Source organism: Crocodylus siamensis, chromosome 8 (genome assembly GCF_052110815.1).
Source record: "Crocodylus siamensis isolate JL-2025a chromosome 8, ASM5211081v1, whole genome shotgun sequence".
Classification (NCBI taxonomy): domain Eukaryota; kingdom Metazoa; phylum Chordata; order Crocodylia; family Crocodylidae; genus Crocodylus; species Crocodylus siamensis.
Genome location: NC_143402.1, coordinates 78,107,100 through 78,125,972, shown reverse-complemented (window position 1 = coordinate 78,125,972; position 18,873 = coordinate 78,107,100). Strand labels below are relative to the sequence as shown.

The window sequence follows — 18,873 nt, the reverse complement described above, 5'->3', positions numbered from 1 at the left end:
GAGGCCATTGTCCCTGCTCCGCACGGGGGGGCTGCACTAGCCGGGCCAGGATGCCATTAGCTCCTGTTACCGATCCCCAGAAACAGCTGGCAGGCTGCCAGCGGGGGGAGGCCCGCGCCCACCCAGCCCCGAGCCAGCGGCTGCCAGCTCGGATCCCGTCAGCCCCGACAGCTACTCGATACCCGGCACGGTGCCCGCTGAAGGTCGCCGCGCCCGCCCCAGCAGCGCTTGGGGGCGGGATAGGGGAACAGACACGGCAGGTCCCCCTCCCCGGCCACGGCCCTGCCCGTGCAGGATCCCGGTCTGCCCTACCGTGGTGGGCACGGGGCAGGTCCTGGCGCCCGATGTGCCCGGCCCCCCCCGATCAGCAGGCTCCCTGCCTGCACCCTGCACAGATGGGCTGGTGGGGAGCAGGGGGCACCTGGCCGCCTGGTTTGGGGATCACCAGAGGTCACGACCCTGCTGGCTGCAGGGATGTGGAGCAAAGCACCATGCTCCAGTGCCCCTGGGTGGCCCTGGGGCGGGTGGATTCAGGCCCGCCAGCGGTGCCGTCAGGCCTGAATCCACCCACCCCAGCCGCCCGGGCTCGCGGACTTGGCTGGCGGTGGCAGTGTGCGTGGAGGCCCTGACCCACGGCAGGGGCTGTTTCTGGCCCTTCGGGGCTGCAGTAACCTCCAGGGCACCAGGCGCGTGGTCTGCAGCAGCCCTACGTGCTAGTGCAAGCCTGGCAGAGCAAGAAGAGTGGCGTGCGAGCAAGCTGGCAGTGCATGGAGACTCCGTGGAGGGGAATGCACGGGAGAGGCCGAGACGCGCGGGGCTGACCCCCACGCTGCCGAGGTCGGAGAAGGATGGAGCCGAGGCCCCTGCAGAAGGGGCGCCGGAGTGGGCGCAGGGGGGTCCGGACGTCCCCGGGCCGATGCGCCGGCGGGTGCGAGAGTGCCACAAAGCCGGGAAGAAATCAATGCACCCTCTGAACCGTTCCCGTAGCAACGGCTGTTGTCAGTTTCCACCAATCAATGGCGCGGAGCCGGGAGCCCGGCTGGGAGGGTCGGGGCCCGGCATAAAGGGGCCCGCGGCTCGGTCGCTCCCAGTCCCCCGTCGCCGCCCTGCCATGGCCAGGATGCCGGGGGGCTGGCCCGGTGCTCCCTGGCGCCGGCGCTGCTGCGGTGCCGCCGTCCTGCTGCTCTTGCTCACCGTGCACGCAGGTAAGGGTGCCCCTGGGCTCCCCCAGGCAGGGTCAGCGGGCTCCTGGCACCCAGTCGTGCCGCGGGCCGGCGTGGCGCCGTCTGTGCAGCTCAGCCGCGACCAGGCAGGACCAGGAGATGCGCCCGGACCCTGCAACTTTCTGCTGGGCTCGGCTGGAGCAACTCGCCGGGCGGTGGCAAACCCAGCTCACGCCCAGAGAGGAGCCCTGGCAGGCCGGACTCACCGCCTGCTTGCACGGGGATGCCCCTAGTCCCGGGCCCGACGCAGTCCCTGCTCCGCGGCTGCAAGAAGCGGGCGCCGGCTGGCAGTTGTGCGCTGGGCGCTTGCTCTGCCAGCCGAGTCCTCCGTCCTCGAGGCTGCAGCGGGCAGAGGGGGGGTTTGTCCTTCCGGTTGTCCCTTTGTCTCGGCTGCGGCACGAGGGGCCCTGCAAGAACAGGCTGGGCTTTCAGCCCCCGTGGCCGGAGGAGGCGAGAAGCGAGACTTGGCTCCGGCGCGGGTCCCCTTCAGGGAGCTGGCGAGGCCGTGCCATGCCCGGAGCTGCGCGGGGACGGGCCCCGGGCTCTGCGCGCTGGGGCTGGGCGGGAGGCCGAGGTCCCCGGGAAGACACCGAGAAGAGGCCTGGACCATGCCCGCCCTGGTGCTCCCAGCTCGCCGTACAGCCGGCACCGAGCCCAGGGCCGTAGCTCGAGCCAGGCCACATACTCGCCCCGCTCCGCCGACCCTCCCTGGCCACGGGGCCACGCGCCCGTTGCCAGGCCGTCCTGGCACGCGCCCCACGGCTCCGCTCCTGCCCCGCAGCCCAGCGCGCGGAGCTCGGGGCGGACACGGCGGCGGCCACCATCAACCACGCGCCGGCGCTGCTGCAGCGGCTGCAGGGGCTGCTGCAGCGGGGCAACGGGAGCGACGCGGTGCTGCGGGTGCGCCCGGCCGGCAGCGACGAGGTCCAGGTCTTCCACGCGCACCAGCTGCTGCTGGCCCTGCAGAGCGACGTGCTCGACGGGCTGCTGCACAACCGCTCCGTCCTCACGCTGGACGAGCCGCCCGACAGCGCCGCCCTCTTCGACAGGTTCCTCAGGTCCGGGGCTGGCGGGGGCCGCGGGGGTGCTCAGAGCCCCGAGGGTGGGCAGTGGCGGGTGCCCGCAGGCTCCTGACACGCCGGCCCGTGGCCCGCAGGTACCTGTACTGCGGGGAGGTGTCGCTGCAGCTGCACCAGGCCATCCCGCTGCACCGGCTGGCCAGCAAGTACGGCGTGGCGAGCCTGCAGCGCGGCGTGGCCGAGTACATGCGGAGCCACCTGGCCAGTGAGTCGAGCCAGGGCCACGTGGTGGGCTGGTACCACTACGCCACGCGCGTGGGCGACGCGGGGCTGCAGGAGAGCTGCCTCCAGTTCCTGGCCTGGAACCTGTCGGCCGTGCTGGGCAGCGCCGAGTGGGCCACGGTGAGCGCCGAGCTGCTGCTGCTGCTGCTGGAGCGCTCCGACCTGGTGCTGCACAGCGAGCTGGAGCTGTACGGCGCCGTGGAGGCGTGGCTGGCCCGCCGGCAGCCCGAGGCCCGCGTGGCCGAGCGGGCCCTGCGCGCCATCCGCTACCCCATGATCGCGCCCAGCCACCTCTTCCAGCTGCAGGTGCAGTCGCCCGCCATGCTGCGGCACCGCGCCGCCGTGCAGGACCTGCTCTTCCAGGCCTTCCAGTTCCACGCCGCCTCCCCGCTGCACTTTGCCAAGTACTTCGACGTCAACTGCAGCATGTTCCTGCCCCGCAACTACCTGGCGCCCGCCTGGGGCTCGCCCTGGGTCATCAGCAACCCGGCGCGGGACGACCGCAGCACCAGCTTCCAGACCCAGCTGGGCCCCAGCAGCCACGACGCCGGCAAGAGGGTCACCTGGAACGTGCTCTTCTCCCCGCGCTGGCTGCCCGTCAGCCTGCGGCCCGTGTACGCCGACGCCGTGCCCGGGGCGCTGCCCGCCGCCCGGCTGGAGGACGGGCGTCCCCGCCTGGTGATCACGCCGGCCATGTCCAGCTCCGACTTCGCCGGCGTCAGCTTCCAGAAGACGGTGCTGGTGGGCGTGCGGCAGCAGGGCCGCGTCTTCGTCAAGCACGTCTACAGCTTCCACCAGAGCACGGACGAGGTGCCCGACTTCCTGGCCCACGCCGACCTGCAGAAGCGCGCCTCCGAGTACCTCATCGACAACGCGCTGCACCTCCACATCGTGGTCAAGCCCGTCTACCACTCCCTCATCAAGGCCAAGAAGTAGCCGGGCGGACGGGCCCCATGCTCCGGATTTGGGGCGGGGGCAATTCCCGGGGCTTTTCCCTTCTAGATAGAGGTGTGTTCGAGATAGTCTCTGGGACGGTGCCCGTGACCCGGCCCCCAGGCTCTCGGGGGGCGGGGAGGGGGCGATACGGGCAGAGGAAGAAGCCCCGCACCCAGCTGCCCCCGCTGCCCGGGCCCCTTCTGACCGTGACCCCTGTCCGAGCTGGGCGGCCGCGCGGGTTGGCTTCGCCTTGGCTGCCCCCCCGTGACTGTGGCCCCAGCTCCTGGGTCCAGCTGTGGCCGGCGGGTGCTAGGAGCACCCACTCCCTGTGCCGGAGGCTGGGATCCAGGTGGGGCATCCGTGCTGCCGGGCAGGTGCGTGCCCGCTGGGTGTGCGAGCACCAGTAACGGCAGCCCGGGGTGCTGCGGGGGTGCCCAACTGCCCCAAGCCCTGGCACGGTGACACTAGCCGCCCCTGCCAGCCAGACTCCCGGTGCTGACCATGGCCACCCCACGGCAGCTCCTGAATAAAAGCAGGAAACGTGTCCTCTGCGGTGCTGGTGCCTTCTTGTTTTGCTTCCTCCCGAAAGCCGGGCATGTTGGCCAGCTGGCCAGAGAGCCACGAGCCCAGAGCTGTGTGCCGGTGCCAGGCCCTGCTGGGCTCCCGGCTGCCGTGTCTGCGCTGCTGGCAGGAGCCCGGCTCGGGTAAAGCAGCTGGGGCGTGCCTGCGGGCACGCGCCATGTGCCGCCTGCTGCTGCGCACGCCTGCCACGCGCCCCCGCGGCTTTGGGCACAGCCGGGAAGAGGTAGGTGTGGAGGCAGCCCCCCCAAACCCCAACCCCAGGGAGCCAGCAGGGCTAAGTGACGTGTCCAGGGCTGCAGGGCCAGTCGGCGGCAGAGCAGAGGGACAGACTCCATCGCTTTGCCCCCCCAGCCTTGGCATTGACCCCTACCCGCCCCCCGCAAAGGACAAAGCAATGAGGTGCCATCCCGGGCTCTCGGCCACGGTGTTTAATGCAGCCTGACCGAGCAAAGCAAACCGCGGTGCTGCCTCCGTGCCCTGCGCCCTGCCCCCGGGGGTTCCCAATCCTGGGCACCGCAGCTCCAGCCGGCTGCAAAAGGGTCAGGATTGGGCCCCAGTCCAGCCAGGAGTTTGGCAACGTGAGTCATGGCCAGAGCAGCTGCTTGGAAATGCAGAAGCCCCCGGTCAATGGGGTGGGAGTCTGCAGACACCCCAAATGCCACGGGTCCTGTGACCCCTTGGCAGGCAGGATTCCCCAGTGCAGGAGAGCCTGATTTCAACCCCTGTCCTCCCCGGGTGCCCCAGGCCCTGTACGAACCCCACAGCGGGGGGTGGCCCTGAGCTTCCCAGCACTGTGGGGCAGCGAAACCTGGGCTGTTCCAGCTGGGCTCAGCCCCTCAGTATCCGCGGCTCCGGCCGTCCTTGCTGCCAGCGTTCCCCGCGATGCAGCCGGGCCTGGCGCGCTGGCCGGTGGCGGGGCCTTTCTTCAAGCCGCCGGGGTGGGGCAGGGCCAGGAGGAGTGCGGGCGAGTCCCCGGGACCTGGGGGAACAGCCACCAGGAGCGCTGAGAAGCGGGACCTCTGCTCTGCTCCAGCACCCAGCCCTCTCCCCTCCCTGGCCCATGGCGGGGCAGAGGACAGGGCACCCGGGCCAGGGAAGGTGCAATGCAGCTAGTGGGTGCAGCAGGGTCCTTGCGGCCTCTGCCTCGGCCACGCCAGGGAAGGAAAGTCCCTCTGCCCAGGCTGGGTGGGCAGGGGGCTTTAGTGCCAGCCCCAGCGCCATGCACACGCATCCAGCCTGCATGGACCCGACTCCCTGTCCCTGGAACCGGACCAGGCACCAATGCCCAGTGGTGCGTGCCCGATGCCCCCCGCCGCTCACCTGGGGGCTGGCTCTGCGGCAGCCGCACCTTGGCCAGGTGCAGCGGGGCTTTGCTGGGCGCCCGGGCGGGCGGTGCCAGCTGGCTGCCTCCCAGCAGCCGGCGCTCGGAGCTGGTCTCCAGGGGTCTGCAACGCGGCACGTCGCTTTTCAGGCCAGAGAGCTGTGGGGGGACATGATGCATCACCGCAGGCGGCTCCAGCACCTCCACCCTTGCACCCAGCGCAGTACCAGGGTCCCGGGCCAGGCCATGGGCACACTTATGCCAGCATGCACACGAGCGTCCCTGCCACCCCTGGTTCAACCTCCCCTCCCCCCGCCCTGGGCACTGGGGCCGACGCTGCCAGGAGCGGGCACTGTGCCTAAGCCACACATACCCCGTGGCCGGTGACCTCGAAAGACCGGGACCGCCGCTTCCTCCGCTTGGCATCCAGCGACTCCTCCCGCCTCTCCAGCTTCTTGCTGCCCTTCTTGTGCGCCCGGAGCCAGGGCCTGGGCGAGCGGTTGGGGAGTGTGCCACCAGCCCGCGAGCCCGCTTCCCCGGTGCTGCTGGACAGGTTGTCCTCGCTGGCGGCGTGTGGCAGGCTGGGGCTCGGTGCCCGGTGGCCCAGGGGGGTGGCGGGGGACAGGGGGTCTTCGCTCTCGCTTAGCGAGTGCAGCGACAGGCTGCTTGGCTCCTTGGCCGGCTCCAGCAGGGGCAGGCGGTCACACTCCAGGGCCCGGGAGCGGCGCCGGGCAGCCTTTACCGCGATGCTCTTGGTGCCACTCAGGATCTCCTTGCGCTCTGCTGCCAGGGACATGGGGGTAAGGGGAGCAGGGATGGGTTCTCCCCTGCTGGGAGGGGATGCCAGATCTGGACGTGAGCACAGAGACCCTCCTGGACCCGCCGGAGGCTGCAAACCCCAATGCTCCTGGCATGAACCTAGTGCCCTGGGCAGCTGCCCCGTGGGAGGGACGGGGCACCTCGGCAGGGCAGGAGAGCACAGGCACTGCATACCCTGTGTACATGAGAGGCAGCAATGCATGTGAACGAGTGTGCAAAGGCATGCTCGCATGTGACAGCACATGCACACGTGTGATGATATCACAGCGGCTGCCAAAGGTGTCCATGACCTGCACGGAGCAGCAGGTGCTAGGGCACACGTGCATGCTGGGGCGTGTACATGCTCACGTGTCCTCAGGCGATGCTGCAGCAACTGTGTGCATCCACTTGCGTGTGGCCAACCGGTGTGGCAGCATCCCTTGCAGGTGCATGGGGCCTTGATCGCACCCAGCCCCCCTGGGACCCTAGTTTGGCCCTCACCCCGTTCCCCTGGGTGCCCAGGTCCTGCCGGGGCGGGCAGTACCTCTGTGCGCAAGGGCGAAGTCGGTGCAGAGCTCGCCGCTGTCCGGGGAGGAGGTGCGCTGGCTGCCCAGGCTCACCAGGCTGTCCCGGGGCGGGCACTGGGGGCAGAAACACAGGTGTGTGTGTGCCCAGCGCCATGGTGGAGGCAGCCTGCATGGACTGTGGATGCTCCCAGCCGGGCCCAGGAGTCCTGGCCCTAGGTGCCACCCAGCTCCCGCGGCCACGCTCACCTCCTGGGTCACCAGGCCGTTGACGTGGATGGGGGGCGGCGTCTGCACGGCCGAGCTCTTGAGCAGCTGTGCCCGCGGGCTGGCCTTGAACATCTGGGCTGGGTCACTGGCGAGGGGAAAGGGTTGTGGACGCCCACCTCACATGTGCACGCATGCAGACATGGGCGCGCACATGCGTGCAGAGCTCAAAGGTGCTAGCAGCCCCGGCACTGCCTTGGACCCACTGCTGTGGCTCTCCGGCCCCAGTGATATGGGTGGGCCAAGCCCCATGGATGAAGCCCCGTGGCCAGGTCCCCCCCAGCACCCCAGCACGAAGCCCCTACCTCTCTGCCTCGCCAACCAGCGGGGGCAGGGTGCTCCTGCGGGAGTCCCGCAGCGCCAGGGGCTCCGAGCCCAGCGTCCTCACGCTCTCCTGGTCTGAGTCCAGCACGCCGTCGCCCGCTGGGAGCTGGGGGAGCTTGGACAGAGACATGTCTTGCTGGGGGTAAGCCCAGCCCAGGTGCTTTGGGAGCCAGACAGCCCTCACCACGCCAGGCCATCCCAGCCCAGGGACGTGCAGCAGCCGGATACCCCCTGTGCCCCACGTGGAGCCCCTGTCCCCTCCCGGGCGGTCCTGGGCACGTGAGTGGAAAGCCCCCCTGCCGCTGCAGGTACCTTGAGGGTCTTGCTGGCCACGCGGTCCAAGCCGGCCTCCTCCAGCTCCCGCATGTAGATCTCATACAGCTCTTCCAGGTGCCGTGGCACCGACAGGTGGTACTCTGTCGGGACAGCGTGGGGGTCACGGGCCCACAGAGGTGCCCCAGGAGCCCTGCCGGCTCCCAGCCCTTGGGACAGTGCCCGGGGCAGGGGGTTGTGCCAGGCTGGGCTCGCCCCGGCTCCTGCTGCCCACCCCCACCCTCCACAGCACCATCTAAGTGGGTTTGTGCCCTGCCCGGTGCTGGGGGGCTGGCGTGGCATGATGTGATGTCACTGCATTGTGGTGTGATGTCATGGCACCATGACGTGCTGATGTAAGCCGTAATACGGTGGCACAGCCTGGCACTGCAGGACCGAGTCGGGATGGGGCCTCCCCATGTCATCACAGCACACGGTGACACAGGCTGTGAGATCACGGCATGACGTCGCACTGGGACCTAGCCTCATTGCAGGCACCCTGGGAGGATTGTGTCATGTCATGGACCCTGTGCCACGACAGTTGTGTGCGGTGACAAAGGTTCATCTGGTTGTGACACAGTAGGACAGACGTGCCTCATGCCAGGGCATCTGGACACTGCCACAGTTTAATCACGTGACCCAAATAGAGACAAGCCCACAGCACATCCAGTGTCACATGGACAATGCATGTCACGACATGGCCGGCACAAACCCATCCTGCTGGAACATGCCAACGCCATACTGAGACATGCCAAGGAGAGGCTTGTCCCAAATGGATCCTGCTGGAACACGCCATCGTCATGCTATGACCCACCGAGTGTCACACAGCCATCTCATATCACGATACAGCTGTCCCGAATAGATCCCACTGAGACACACTCATGCCATGAGACATCAGGCGTCACACAGACAACCCATGTCGTGACACGATGGTCACGAACAGATCCCACCTCGACAGGCCAATAGTGTCATGTGGCCAACTCATGTCGTCACATGAGGGTTAAAACAGATCCCACCTTGACATGCTAATGGCATCACATAGCCAACTCATGTTGCAGTGTGACAGCTACGACAGGGCCTGGCCATGCCCCGCCATGCGGCAGCCCCTCTGCACCAGTGCCGGAGGTGTGGGGATGAGCGCATACCACAGATGAGCTGGCGCTGCTGGCGGATGATCTGGTGGCAGAGGCGACGATGCTGCTCGAAGCGTTGCGCCGCGTCGTCCCGGTGCAATTGCAGGGCCGTGCTCTCTGCCTCCAGCTGGCGCACGTGGCACAGCAGCCCCAGCGCCTCGCGCTGCTCTTCTGCGCCCACGGGCCGTGGCAGCGCCTCCTCCAGCCGCCGGCCCCGCTGCTGCAGCTCCCGCAGCCGCCGCTCCAGCTCCCCCTGCGCATGGCACCGGGTCACCTCCAGCCACGGACTGCTGGGGGGGCCTCGTGGCCTGGCCTGTGCCCCTGTCCTGGCCATGGCCCTTGCCCATGCCCCCTGCCCACACCCAGAGCCCAGCCCCTGCTTCCCCTCCTCCTAGTCCTGCCAGGGCCCCCTGCCCTGCCCTGCCCCAGCAACCATCCCTGGGTCATTTCTGACTCGGGTCTGATGCCCCTGCTGAATGAAGAGAGACTGCATGTGTGTGTGTGTACATGTGCATGTGCAGTGGGTGTGTGCTCACATGTGCAATGGCTGTATGCAGGTGTCCAAGTGTGTGCGCAGATGCAGTGACTGCGTGTGCGTGCGTGCACACACGTGTGCATGCATACTTGAATGCAGGGGGTGTGTGCGCTCACATGCAGTGGCTGTATAGGGGGATGCATGTGTGCAAGTGCAATGGCTGTGTGCGTGTGAGCAGTGACTGCGTGTGTGCACGCGTGTGTATGCACACATGCAACAGCTGAGCGTGTGTGTGTGCATGTGCATGCGGTGGCTCTGTGCACACACACGTATCTGCACGTGCAGCGGCTGTGTGTGTGCACGCACACATGAAGTGGCTGTGTACATGTGTGTGTGTGCATGTGCATGTGCGTGTGCGACTTCTGCTTCTGTGGCTGGAGACGCAGGCCTCAAGCAGCTGCCCGTAGCATCGGCACCTTCTGCTTGTGCAGCTTCTTCTGCTCGCCCAGCAGCGTAGCGATGGCCTCACGGGCCGCGGCCACCTCAGGCGCGTCAGACTGGTCGTCCCCTGTGTCCGAGTCCTTCTCGCTCTCGTCCTTGCCCCGCGTCTCCTTCCGCCGCTCTCCCCGCCGCTTCTGGGCACGCCGCGTCTTCTCCTGCTCCCAGCTGCAGCCACGCACCCCAAGGACGGAGGGCATTAACCTGGGGCTGTACCCCCCTGCAGCACCCACCCCGCTAGCAAAGGGCACTGCGTAGGGGGGCAGCACGCTGCCCCTGTGCCACGGCGCATGCAGAAACCAAGCCAAACCCCAGCTGCCCAGGCAGAGCTGGGCACGAACCGAAGCCCTGGGGCTGGGGTATATGGAGCGGCCTGTCTCCGTCTCCACTTACTCGGCCACGGTGAGCAGGTGGCGGGAGCTCTCCAGCTGCACCTCTGTGCAGGCGTTGTCCAGCGTCAGGAGGTGGCGTCGCACGTCCATCTGCTCCTGGAAGGTGCCCACCAGCTGTGCCTGCATCTGCTCCGTCTCCCTCCGCGGGCACTGGGAGCTGTGCAGCTGCACCTCGGCTGCGGGGTGGCAGAGAGGGGCATCAGGGCCGGCGCGCACCCCAGACCACCAGGACCACCGCCAGACCCCGTACCTTGGATGTGGCGGATGTTGCCGTGGTCGGGCGGGCCAGGGGCAGGGGTGAGGGCCGGGCGGGAGCCCTGCTGGTCAATCTTGCCTTTGAGGCGTTGGATCTCGCGGCGCAGGTCGGAGATGATGCTGGTGTACTGAGCGATGTGGTATGAGACGTTTAGTAGGTTCCTCTTCACCTGGGGGGGCAGAAGGGCCGGGGTTGGGTCGTGACGTGGTCGCACCCCGCTTCCAGGCCCACTCCCCACAATCACTAAACCCTGGGGGTGGGCAGGCAGCGGCCTTTGTAATTCAGTTGACTTCATGGCTTATCATCATCTCCCAATTCCTGCTAATCTCTCTTCTGCAAAGGCGTTAACGACCTCCTGTCCTTCTCATTGATCAGAAACTCTCCTTTCTTCTGCAGCTGCGCTGTGTTACCCATTCCTGACCTAGTCTCTGCTATTTCACAGCCCCGCCGGCTGCTTTACCTCTAGCAGCAAACCTTAACTCAGGTGTGGTCGTATTAGAAACAACGGACAGTGAAGTACTGGGGGCTGCCGAGACACTCGGGCTGAATAAGAGATGTATGTTTAACAATAACGACTGTAGGACTAATGACACAGCACCCTTGGACTATGTTTGCCTAGTTGGTTATGGGTTTTCTTTTAAACTTTATGTATAACTTAGTAAATGAGTGGATGTTCCCAGAGTTAAACGAAATAATCTCATGCCGGCCCCCAGGCATGCAAGTAAAGTTAGCTGAACTGGAGAAAGAGGTGTGCTGTGTTGCACGGGAGGAGGCACCGTGCCATTTGCACACCCTTTTCACAATCCTAGACCCACCCATGCAGCCAGGTATGCTCACAGGTATGCCCTGTGCCCCTGCCCCTTGGGGCGTGGGTTGGAGGCGCGCCCCGGGCAGGGCCGTGGCTGTACCGTGGTGCGGATGTTCTTGGCGCGGTCGGCGTAGGTGAGGGTGCTGCGCGACTCCTCGAAGGCGGTGCTGGCCGGGCTGATGTGCGCGATCATCACCGTGCGGCTGTTGCCCCCCAGCGAGTCCTGGCGAGGGAGAGGATGGGGGAGTCCACGGGCCACCTCCCCACCCCGGGCACCGCGGGTCAGAGGGACCTGCCTGCTTCCCAGCGTGGGGCTTCCCAGCTCACGAGGCCCCTGTGCCGTACCTTGAGCAGGCGGGTGAGCTTGCTGTCGCGGTAGTTGACGTACTTGGCGCCCGCCCTGTCGCTCAGGGCATTGATGCAGTTGCCCAGCGCCAGCAGCGAGCGGTTGATGTGGGCGCCCTCCTTCATCCGCTGGCCCCGGTTCTGCGTCTGCGGAGGGCGGCAGGGACCTCGTGAGGCACCCCCCTGCCCCGTGCCCCTGCCCCTGCCTCAGGATCGACCTTGGACCCTCCCTCTGCAGTGCCACGGGGCAGCTGGGCCTGGCCCCCCATGCAGCACTGAGACCCTGGGGCACGGGTCCCGTACCTGCGAGGCCCGCTCAGAGCCGGCCAGGTCGATCATGAAGAGGCGGCCGAGGCGGATCTCCTGCAGCACGTTGCGGACGCGGCTCTTCTGGCGGACGGTGACCTGCAGCACGGCGTGGGAGCGTGACGAGGTGAGGTTGGCGGCCGTGGGCTCCTGCGTCCGCTGCTTATTGCCCTTCGTCAGCAGCTGCATGACCTGCGGGTGGCCAAGGGGGCACGTCAGCTTTGCACGCCTGTCCCCCCTGTGCCCGGCACCGGGGGCTTGGCTGTTATGGTGCCACCTACAAGACCCAGCAGGATGGTGATGGAGACCACAGGAGGTGACACCGGGACCTGCTAGGGCCGTGCCGTGCCCACCTCCTTGGCGTTGATGGTGGAGACCTCAGTGATGCCGGCCACCTGGATGATGCCCTTGGAGTCCTCCCGCAGGTCCAGGTAGCCCAGCGCCGGGTTCAGCAGGTCCCGGATCATCTCGTTGTAGATCTGCCAGGGCAGGAAGAGGCGAGGAGTCAGGGGGGTGCAGAGAGCCGCCCTCCGCGCTGGCAGCTACCCGGGGCCAGCTGGCATGGGGAGCACAGCCACGGTACCCCTAAACCATGCACTGCCCTGCCTCTCCCAGGTGCTGGTAGCCCCGATGCTCGGGGGGACCCACGGGCACGACCACGTGGGCTCTCCCACCCATCCCGTGGTTGCCCGGCTCCGCCGCCTCCTCCCGGTGCTGCCTGCCTGTGTCAATACCGCGAAGCAGAGGCCCCGCGTTGCCAGGCGACTCTCCAGCCGACCGAACCCAGGCGTCCGGGAGCCAAGTCCAAGCTCTTTGCACGGCCGCCAGGCACATGCATGCCCGGTGTGTGCCCCCACGTGCTCCAGGCTGGGGGGATTTGCTTTGCCGGTGCCCCTCGCTCCTGATCCGCAGCCCCCAGATGGACCCGGGAGTTCCTGTAGGACCTACTCTATTTTGTGCTTGGCTGCTGCCTCCATCCAAGGAAAGGAGCCAGGAGCTACGTCCACCCCGTGCCCTTCCCGGGCTGCTGGGTTAGGCACCCCTCTACCCCTTTCCTGCTGCCCCGGGCCCTACCTCGAGGTAGGACATGGAGACCTCGTACTCCATGTCATCACTGGTCTCCTCGATGGCGCGAAACAGGTCGTTGAGGGTGCGCACGTAGATGCCCGGCTCCAGGTCCGTGCCCAGCATCGTGTACGTCTTCCCGCAGCCTGGTGGGCAGGGCAGGGCAGGGCAGGGAGTCAGGGCCCTGCGGGGCAGCAGGGTGGGCGCAGGGTGAGACCCCCTGGCCGTGGCTGCTCAGCTCTTACCAGTGGGGCCGTAGGCGAAGACGGTGGCATTGTAGCCGGAGATGACGCCCTCGATGAGGCCCTTGGTGGTGGCGCGATACACGACCTCCTGAGGGTGGGAGATTGGGGTGGGGACAGCGTATTGCTCTCTGCCCCCTGCTCATCCTCCTCCGCCCAGGCCTGGGAGCCCAGGCTGGGACCCGCTGGGCACAGCATGCACCCACAGCCCAGGGGTGCTGGGGGGAATCTCCCCTGGTGGGGAGCAGTATGGTGCTGCTGACACGCAGCTGGGCAGTCCTTCCCGGAGCACCCAGGGCAGACACAGCTCCCCAGAGCTGGCTGCACTTGCTGAAAAGGGAGGTCTCTGCCTCCTGGGGCTTTGAGGGACAAGACAGGCCGGTGGGGGGAGCGGAGAAGCCGCTGGGGCGTGGGTGGGGTGGGGGGGCAGCTACTTTGGTTTCACTTAGCATGAAACGGAGCTGCTGACACCGGAGCCAGGCTGGCCCAGCCTCCCCCCTCTCCCGGGGCACCAGCTGTTGCACGCAGACGGCAGACGGTGCGGCCAGGCCCGGGGGATGCCGCCCGCTCCGTGCTCACCTGGGTGGCCGTGAAGTCTAAAGCCACGTCAAAGACGTAGGACTTCTCGCGGGAGCGGTTGGCGCGCAGGATGTCGTCGGGGTCTTCCATGGGGTCCATCAGCACCACCACCTGCGGGTGGGCGGGCACGTGGGTCGGGGCATCTCCTGCCACCCTGGGGGCACCAGCCAGGCCTGCGCGGGCAGCACAGCCGGCCCCCTTTGACCCTCTTGCCTGGGGATCGTACCCACTCCTCCGTGACGAGCCAGGAGCCCGGCAGCGAGGAGCCCCCAGGCGAGAGGGCAGAGCTGGGCCCCTGGGCCCTCGACCTCTTGCCCCCACAAAGAAACCCTGCCAGCCGCAGCCGGGCTGGTGCCACCTCGGGCGCCGCGGGCTGGGGATCGGGTTCCCGGCGAGCGAGCGGAGAGGAGCCCGGCTTGGGTTTCAGAGCCGGGAAGGAACAAAGCTGGCGACAGTGCCCTGGATGCAGCCCAGCGCCACATCTGGGGTGCAGCTAGGGGGGCAAGCTCAGGGTCTACCCCCTCTCTGGGCATCTCGGCGGCCAGTGCCCCACCACAGGGCAGACAGCCTGGGGCCGGCACGGGAACTGAGACCTCTGCCTACACCTTGCAATGCACCTGCAGCTCCTCCATCCCAAGTTGTGCCCCAGCCATCCTGCTGCAGGGAGTCCCGGAGGTTAACGCATGCTGGCACCCAGCCTGGCAGACCTGGGGCGAAGAAGTGGGTGCACAAAGGGCTCCCTGCCCCATCCTGGGAGGGTCGCCAAGGTAGTGGCGGGATGGCTGTTAGAGATACAGGCCTTGCATGCCTGACTCACTTTCCCCTTGGTGGGGATGGGGTGCTGGGAGCCTGCCGGAGGGAGCTGGACCTATGGACCGGGGGTGAGCTAAGCAGGGCCCCCTGTGCTGATGGGGAGGTGCAGGGCTGAGGACACGCGGTTGTGCTGGCTGCCAGCCCGAGTGAACCGGCCGTGCCCAGGTGCCTCGGCTGCCCAGGTGCGCGGGGGGGTGGGTCTCTCATTGTGCTCCTGAATCGGGACATTGTTCCCAGGCCGGTATTAACGAGGCCTTTGTGCTCCGTGCCAAGGAAGCCGGACCATCCTTCCACCGCCTGCAGCAAAAGCTGCCCGGATGCCCATGAGCTGGGGGCGCCTGGGCTGGGCATGCCCTCCCCTCCTCTCTCTCCTCGCTGGTGCCCGTTACGGTGGCATCAAGGCTTGGGCACCCCATCATTGCTCCCCCACGGTGCCAGCAGAGCCTGGAGGGGCTAAGGGAGGTGACTGAGGCCCCCTGGGCTGTCTGGCAGAGCCGGGCCCCCGGAGCAGTGTGGGGAAGTCGAGGTAGGATGGGCAGAACCTCGCTGCGGCGGAGGGGAGGCAGGGTTGACCCCCTGGCACTGGAGGGGGAGGTCAGTTTTGCAGCTGAGCCAGTGCCGACGTCCGCTGACCGCCCCCCGCCTTGCGTGCAGCCCTTGCCATGGCAACGAGGTGCTCTGAGAAACCACGCCAGTGCACCGTGGCGATAGCATTGTCCTGCGGGCCGCAGCACCAGGGGCACGGCCCCCCCAGAGCTGGGCAGGATGGGCACAGCTGCATGCACCGATCCTGCCTGGGCTGCAGCCGGTGCCCCTCTACCCCGGAGACCCTAGCCTCCCACTCCAGGGTAGAGGAGACACCCCCTGCCCAGGATCCTGGCTCCAGGATGGAGGCCCCTGCTTTGGGCCTGACCCAGCCGAGGGATGCCAGGTCAGGCCCAAAGCAGAGGCCCTGATCCTGGAGCTGCACCCTCGGCACTGGGAGCCCCAGCGAGTCTCTAGGCCTCGTGCTTGGAAGGAGATGCTGGGAAAGGGGAGGGCAGGGTGCAGCCCCTGCCCCTCGCTGCAGCCCTGGAGCCAGGCGCCCATCTGGGCACCTCCATCCCGTGCCACCGGATGCTTCCCATCCCCGCTGGGTCTTGGAGGGGGGCCCTACCTGCTCATCCACCCGGTGTGCAATGAGTGTGGCGCCCTCCTCCAGCTCGGCCACGCTGATCGGCCGGATCCGTAGGGCTACCTGGAAGACAGTGGGGACCAGCGGGGAGCCTCGGCGGGCACTGGACCGCTTACTGCGGTGGGCATCGCGCGCACATCGGGCCGTCCCACGTCCCACCCTGGCGCAGCAGGCATAGCCCTGGCACACTTGCCTCGTGGCTCTCCCCAGGCCACGGCTAGCTTGTGACCCCTGTGCCCATGCACCGCAGAGGCAGGCTTCAGCCAGCAAAGTGCCAGGCTGAGACATCAGGCGTGAGTGTGACCCGCAGGCCCCGGGGACGCCTCGCAAATAGAAACCTTCCTGGCACCTGCGGGCACCTTGGGGAGCAAGCTGGGCCCAGCTCGGCGGCAGGAGGCCAGCTGCAGCACTCCCCCAGTGTGCGGACGTGCCCTCCGTGATGCACGGGTGTGCGGCGGGACCTGGGGCCATGCAGAGCCCAGTTTCCCTGCTGCCACGAGCAGAAGAGTCCCGGGGGCGACTGGGTCTGGGCCTAGGGGGTCTGCCACAGCTCGGGGGCCAAACAGGCAGGAAGCGAGAGAAGGACTTTGTGCTTCGCATGCACGCGTGCAGGCCACGGTGCGCTGTTACACTCATACACAAGTGCACAGTTGCATACAGGTCGTACAAACCATGCAAGCCACACACACACACACACACACACACAATATAGTACACAGTTACACACAGACACACTAGTTACACATGCACTATGCAGTACACAGTTACACACACACTTTAGTTACATACGCACTATACTATACAGTTATACACACAGACGCTGCAGTACAGTTACTCACACACTAGTCCAGTTCCACACACACACACTAGTTGTACATGCACTATGCAGTACAGGGTTACACACACTGTACACTACACAGTTACAAACACACTGCAGTACAGTTACACGCTATAGTTACATACACACTATACAATATAGTCACACACACACTACAGTACTTACACATGCATTATACAGTACACAGTTACACACATGCTATCCACTTGTTACATACACACTCTACAGTACAGTTACGCACACACACTATAGTTACACATGCACTATACAGTAGTTACGCAAACGCTGTACAGTAGTTACACATACTGCACAGTTACACGAATGTTGTACAGTTACACACACTACACTGAACACAGTTACACACATTACACTGTGCATACAGTTCCCCTTGCCCACCATGTAGTTACACATATGCGCTATGCTGTACATACAGATACACACGCTATACTGTGCATACAGTGCGCATGCAGTTATGCCTGCACACTTCTCAGTGCACACATGGCTCCATTTGCTGTACAACTACCCAGGCGCAGCCCCCCTCTGCCCTGCTCACCTGCTCCCCCACCCCCATTTCGACAGACAAAGCCGCTATCAGCCGAGCCCCCAGACCCTGGGGATGAGGGCACGGGTCATTAGGCACTAGGGAAGCCGGCAGGGGATGGCCCTGATGGAGCCCCCCGGTGCCAGGGACTTGGGCACCTCCCTGAGCCCAGTGCAGACAGGGCTGGGGCAGCTCCCACCCGGTGCTTAGCAATCAGGGAGCAAAGTCCCTGCTGGGAAGGGGGCTGCTCTGCTCTCCGGTACCCGCATGTGCCAGCCTGCCCTGGCAGCGCCTGCCCGCACCCCCAATGGCCCTGCCGAGGCCAGACTCACAGTGAGCTGCTGGTCCTTGGAGTCCCCCGTGTCCTTCATGGTCCGGCCGGTGCTATGTGGTCTAGTGGGGACGGGCGGTCGATGCCACCTGCATGGCTCTGCCAGGCTGCGCTCGTCCTGGCATCAGCTGTTTCCCAAACACCCTGGATGCACTTGAGCCCTGCCCAAAGCAGGCTCATGGCCCGCCAGCTGCCCCCCATCCGTGGGCATGGGGCTGTGCCTGCTTCCTGCGCCCCACGGGGCTAGCGGAGCCAGCAGGAAACGGGGGGAGGCATTGCCCTGCTGGCACTGCCCTCCCCGGGCCCGAGGCTGGTAAGGAAACGAGCCTGTCTCTGCCTCACTGCCGCCTGTCCCGGCTGCCAGTACCCTGGAGATCCTCAAACTGTACACAACAACCGCCAGGCAGCCGGCTCCTGGTGATACAACCGCTCTGTGTGTGTGTGTGTGTGTGCCAGGGCTCAGCCGCCCTCTCCCGGCCTCCAGCGCATTGTTCTCTGCTGGGCAGGCGGGTGTGGGAAGGCCGGGGAGAGGGGGGCTGATGGGGAGGGGGAGCTGCTCTGTAGCAGGTGGAGCAGGAGAGCGTGCGCATACGCATGTGCAGCAGGTGTGTCTGCGTGTGTATGCATGTGTGTTCATACAGGAGGAGCATCTGCACAGGTAGCAGATGAGGTGGCATGCGTGTCTTGTGTAGGTGTGTGTGCATGTGCGTGCATCAGGAACACGTGTGTGCATGTATGCACCGGGGTGTTGGCATGTGCCTGTGCAGGAGGCGTGTGCATATGTGTGTAGCGTGTCTGTGTGTGTGTCTATGTGTCCATCTTCAGCAGGTGTGTCAGTATGTGCCTGTGTGTGCGGCAGCCACATGTGCATACAACAGAATTGTGCATATGTGCCTACATGATCAGCAGGCACATGGATATGTGCCTATGTGTACATGTGCAGCAGGTCTGTCTGTGCATGCAACAGGTATGTGGGCATGTGCCTGCATGTGTAGCAAGCATGTAGGTATGTGCCAGTGTGTGTAGCAAGTGTGTATGTGCTTATGTGAAGCAGGTGTATGTGTACGTGCCTGCACGTGCATGTGTGCAGCAGGCGTGTGTGCATGCAGGTGTTGTGTGCCTATCTGCCTATGTGTGCAGCAGGCATGTGGGTACTTGCCTATGTGTATGCCTGTTCAGCAGGTATGCGTATGTGCCTGCGTGTGCAGGTGTGTATGTGCCTATGTGTGCCTGTGCAGCAGGCACATGTGTGCAGCTGGGCCTGGCTGCCCACCCCGCTCTTGCCCCTGAGCCCTGGCATGTGCTCCTGCCCCCCTGGTGCCCAGGGATTCCCCTGGCAGGGAGATCCCTAGACAGGTCCATGTGCCCCCCAACTGCTACTCACCCTTGCCCTGCGAGGCAGGGGGGGCACAGCCCCGCTCTGCCTGCCATTGCCTGCCAGGCTTTTCGTGCATGGTGCTTCCTGCAGAAGCCCCCCATGCCAGGGCGG

General features: G+C 66.0%; 2 protein-coding genes across 6 annotated transcripts; one reads left to right on the top strand and one right to left on the bottom strand.

Annotated features, from left to right (window-relative positions):
• The first annotated feature begins 41 nt into the window (after positions 1–41).
• BTBD17 (BTB domain containing 17) lies at positions 42–3,601 on the top strand. Its single transcript, XM_090061762.1, has 3 exons — positions 42–1,205; positions 2,005–2,281; positions 2,380–3,601. The coding sequence occupies exons 1-3, from the start codon at positions 917–919 to the stop codon at positions 3,458–3,460; spliced, it is 1,647 nt and encodes a 548-aa protein (XP_089917888.1). The 5' UTR covers positions 42–916; the 3' UTR covers positions 3,461–3,601.
• An 841-nt stretch (positions 3,602–4,442) lies between these two features.
• KIF19 (kinesin family member 19) lies at positions 4,443–17,521 on the bottom strand. 5 transcript variants are annotated; one of them, XM_090061759.1, is made up of 20 exons: positions 17,386–17,521; positions 15,657–15,737; positions 13,688–13,798; positions 13,112–13,199; positions 12,876–13,012; positions 12,155–12,280; positions 11,799–11,993; positions 11,496–11,642; positions 11,251–11,373; positions 10,337–10,511; positions 10,088–10,262; positions 9,673–9,862; positions 8,734–8,974; positions 7,589–7,692; positions 7,258–7,391; positions 6,935–7,040; positions 6,706–6,802; positions 5,737–6,146; positions 5,363–5,522; positions 4,443–5,021 (listed from the first exon to the last, which is right to left on the bottom strand). In XM_090061759.1, exons 1-20 carry the CDS (start codon positions 17,422–17,424, stop codon positions 4,879–4,881), a joined length of 2,982 nt encoding a protein of 993 aa, XP_089917885.1. In that variant the 5' UTR covers positions 17,425–17,521; the 3' UTR covers positions 4,443–4,878. The 5 variants fall into 5 exon arrangements, with proteins under 5 accessions (XP_089917885.1, XP_089917886.1, XP_089917882.1 ...); XM_090061760.1 differs by having other exon boundaries at positions 5,737–6,143; XM_090061756.1 differs by lacking the exon at positions 17,386–17,521 and having other exon boundaries at positions 15,657–16,310.
• Positions 17,522–18,873: the final 1,352 nt, after the last annotated feature.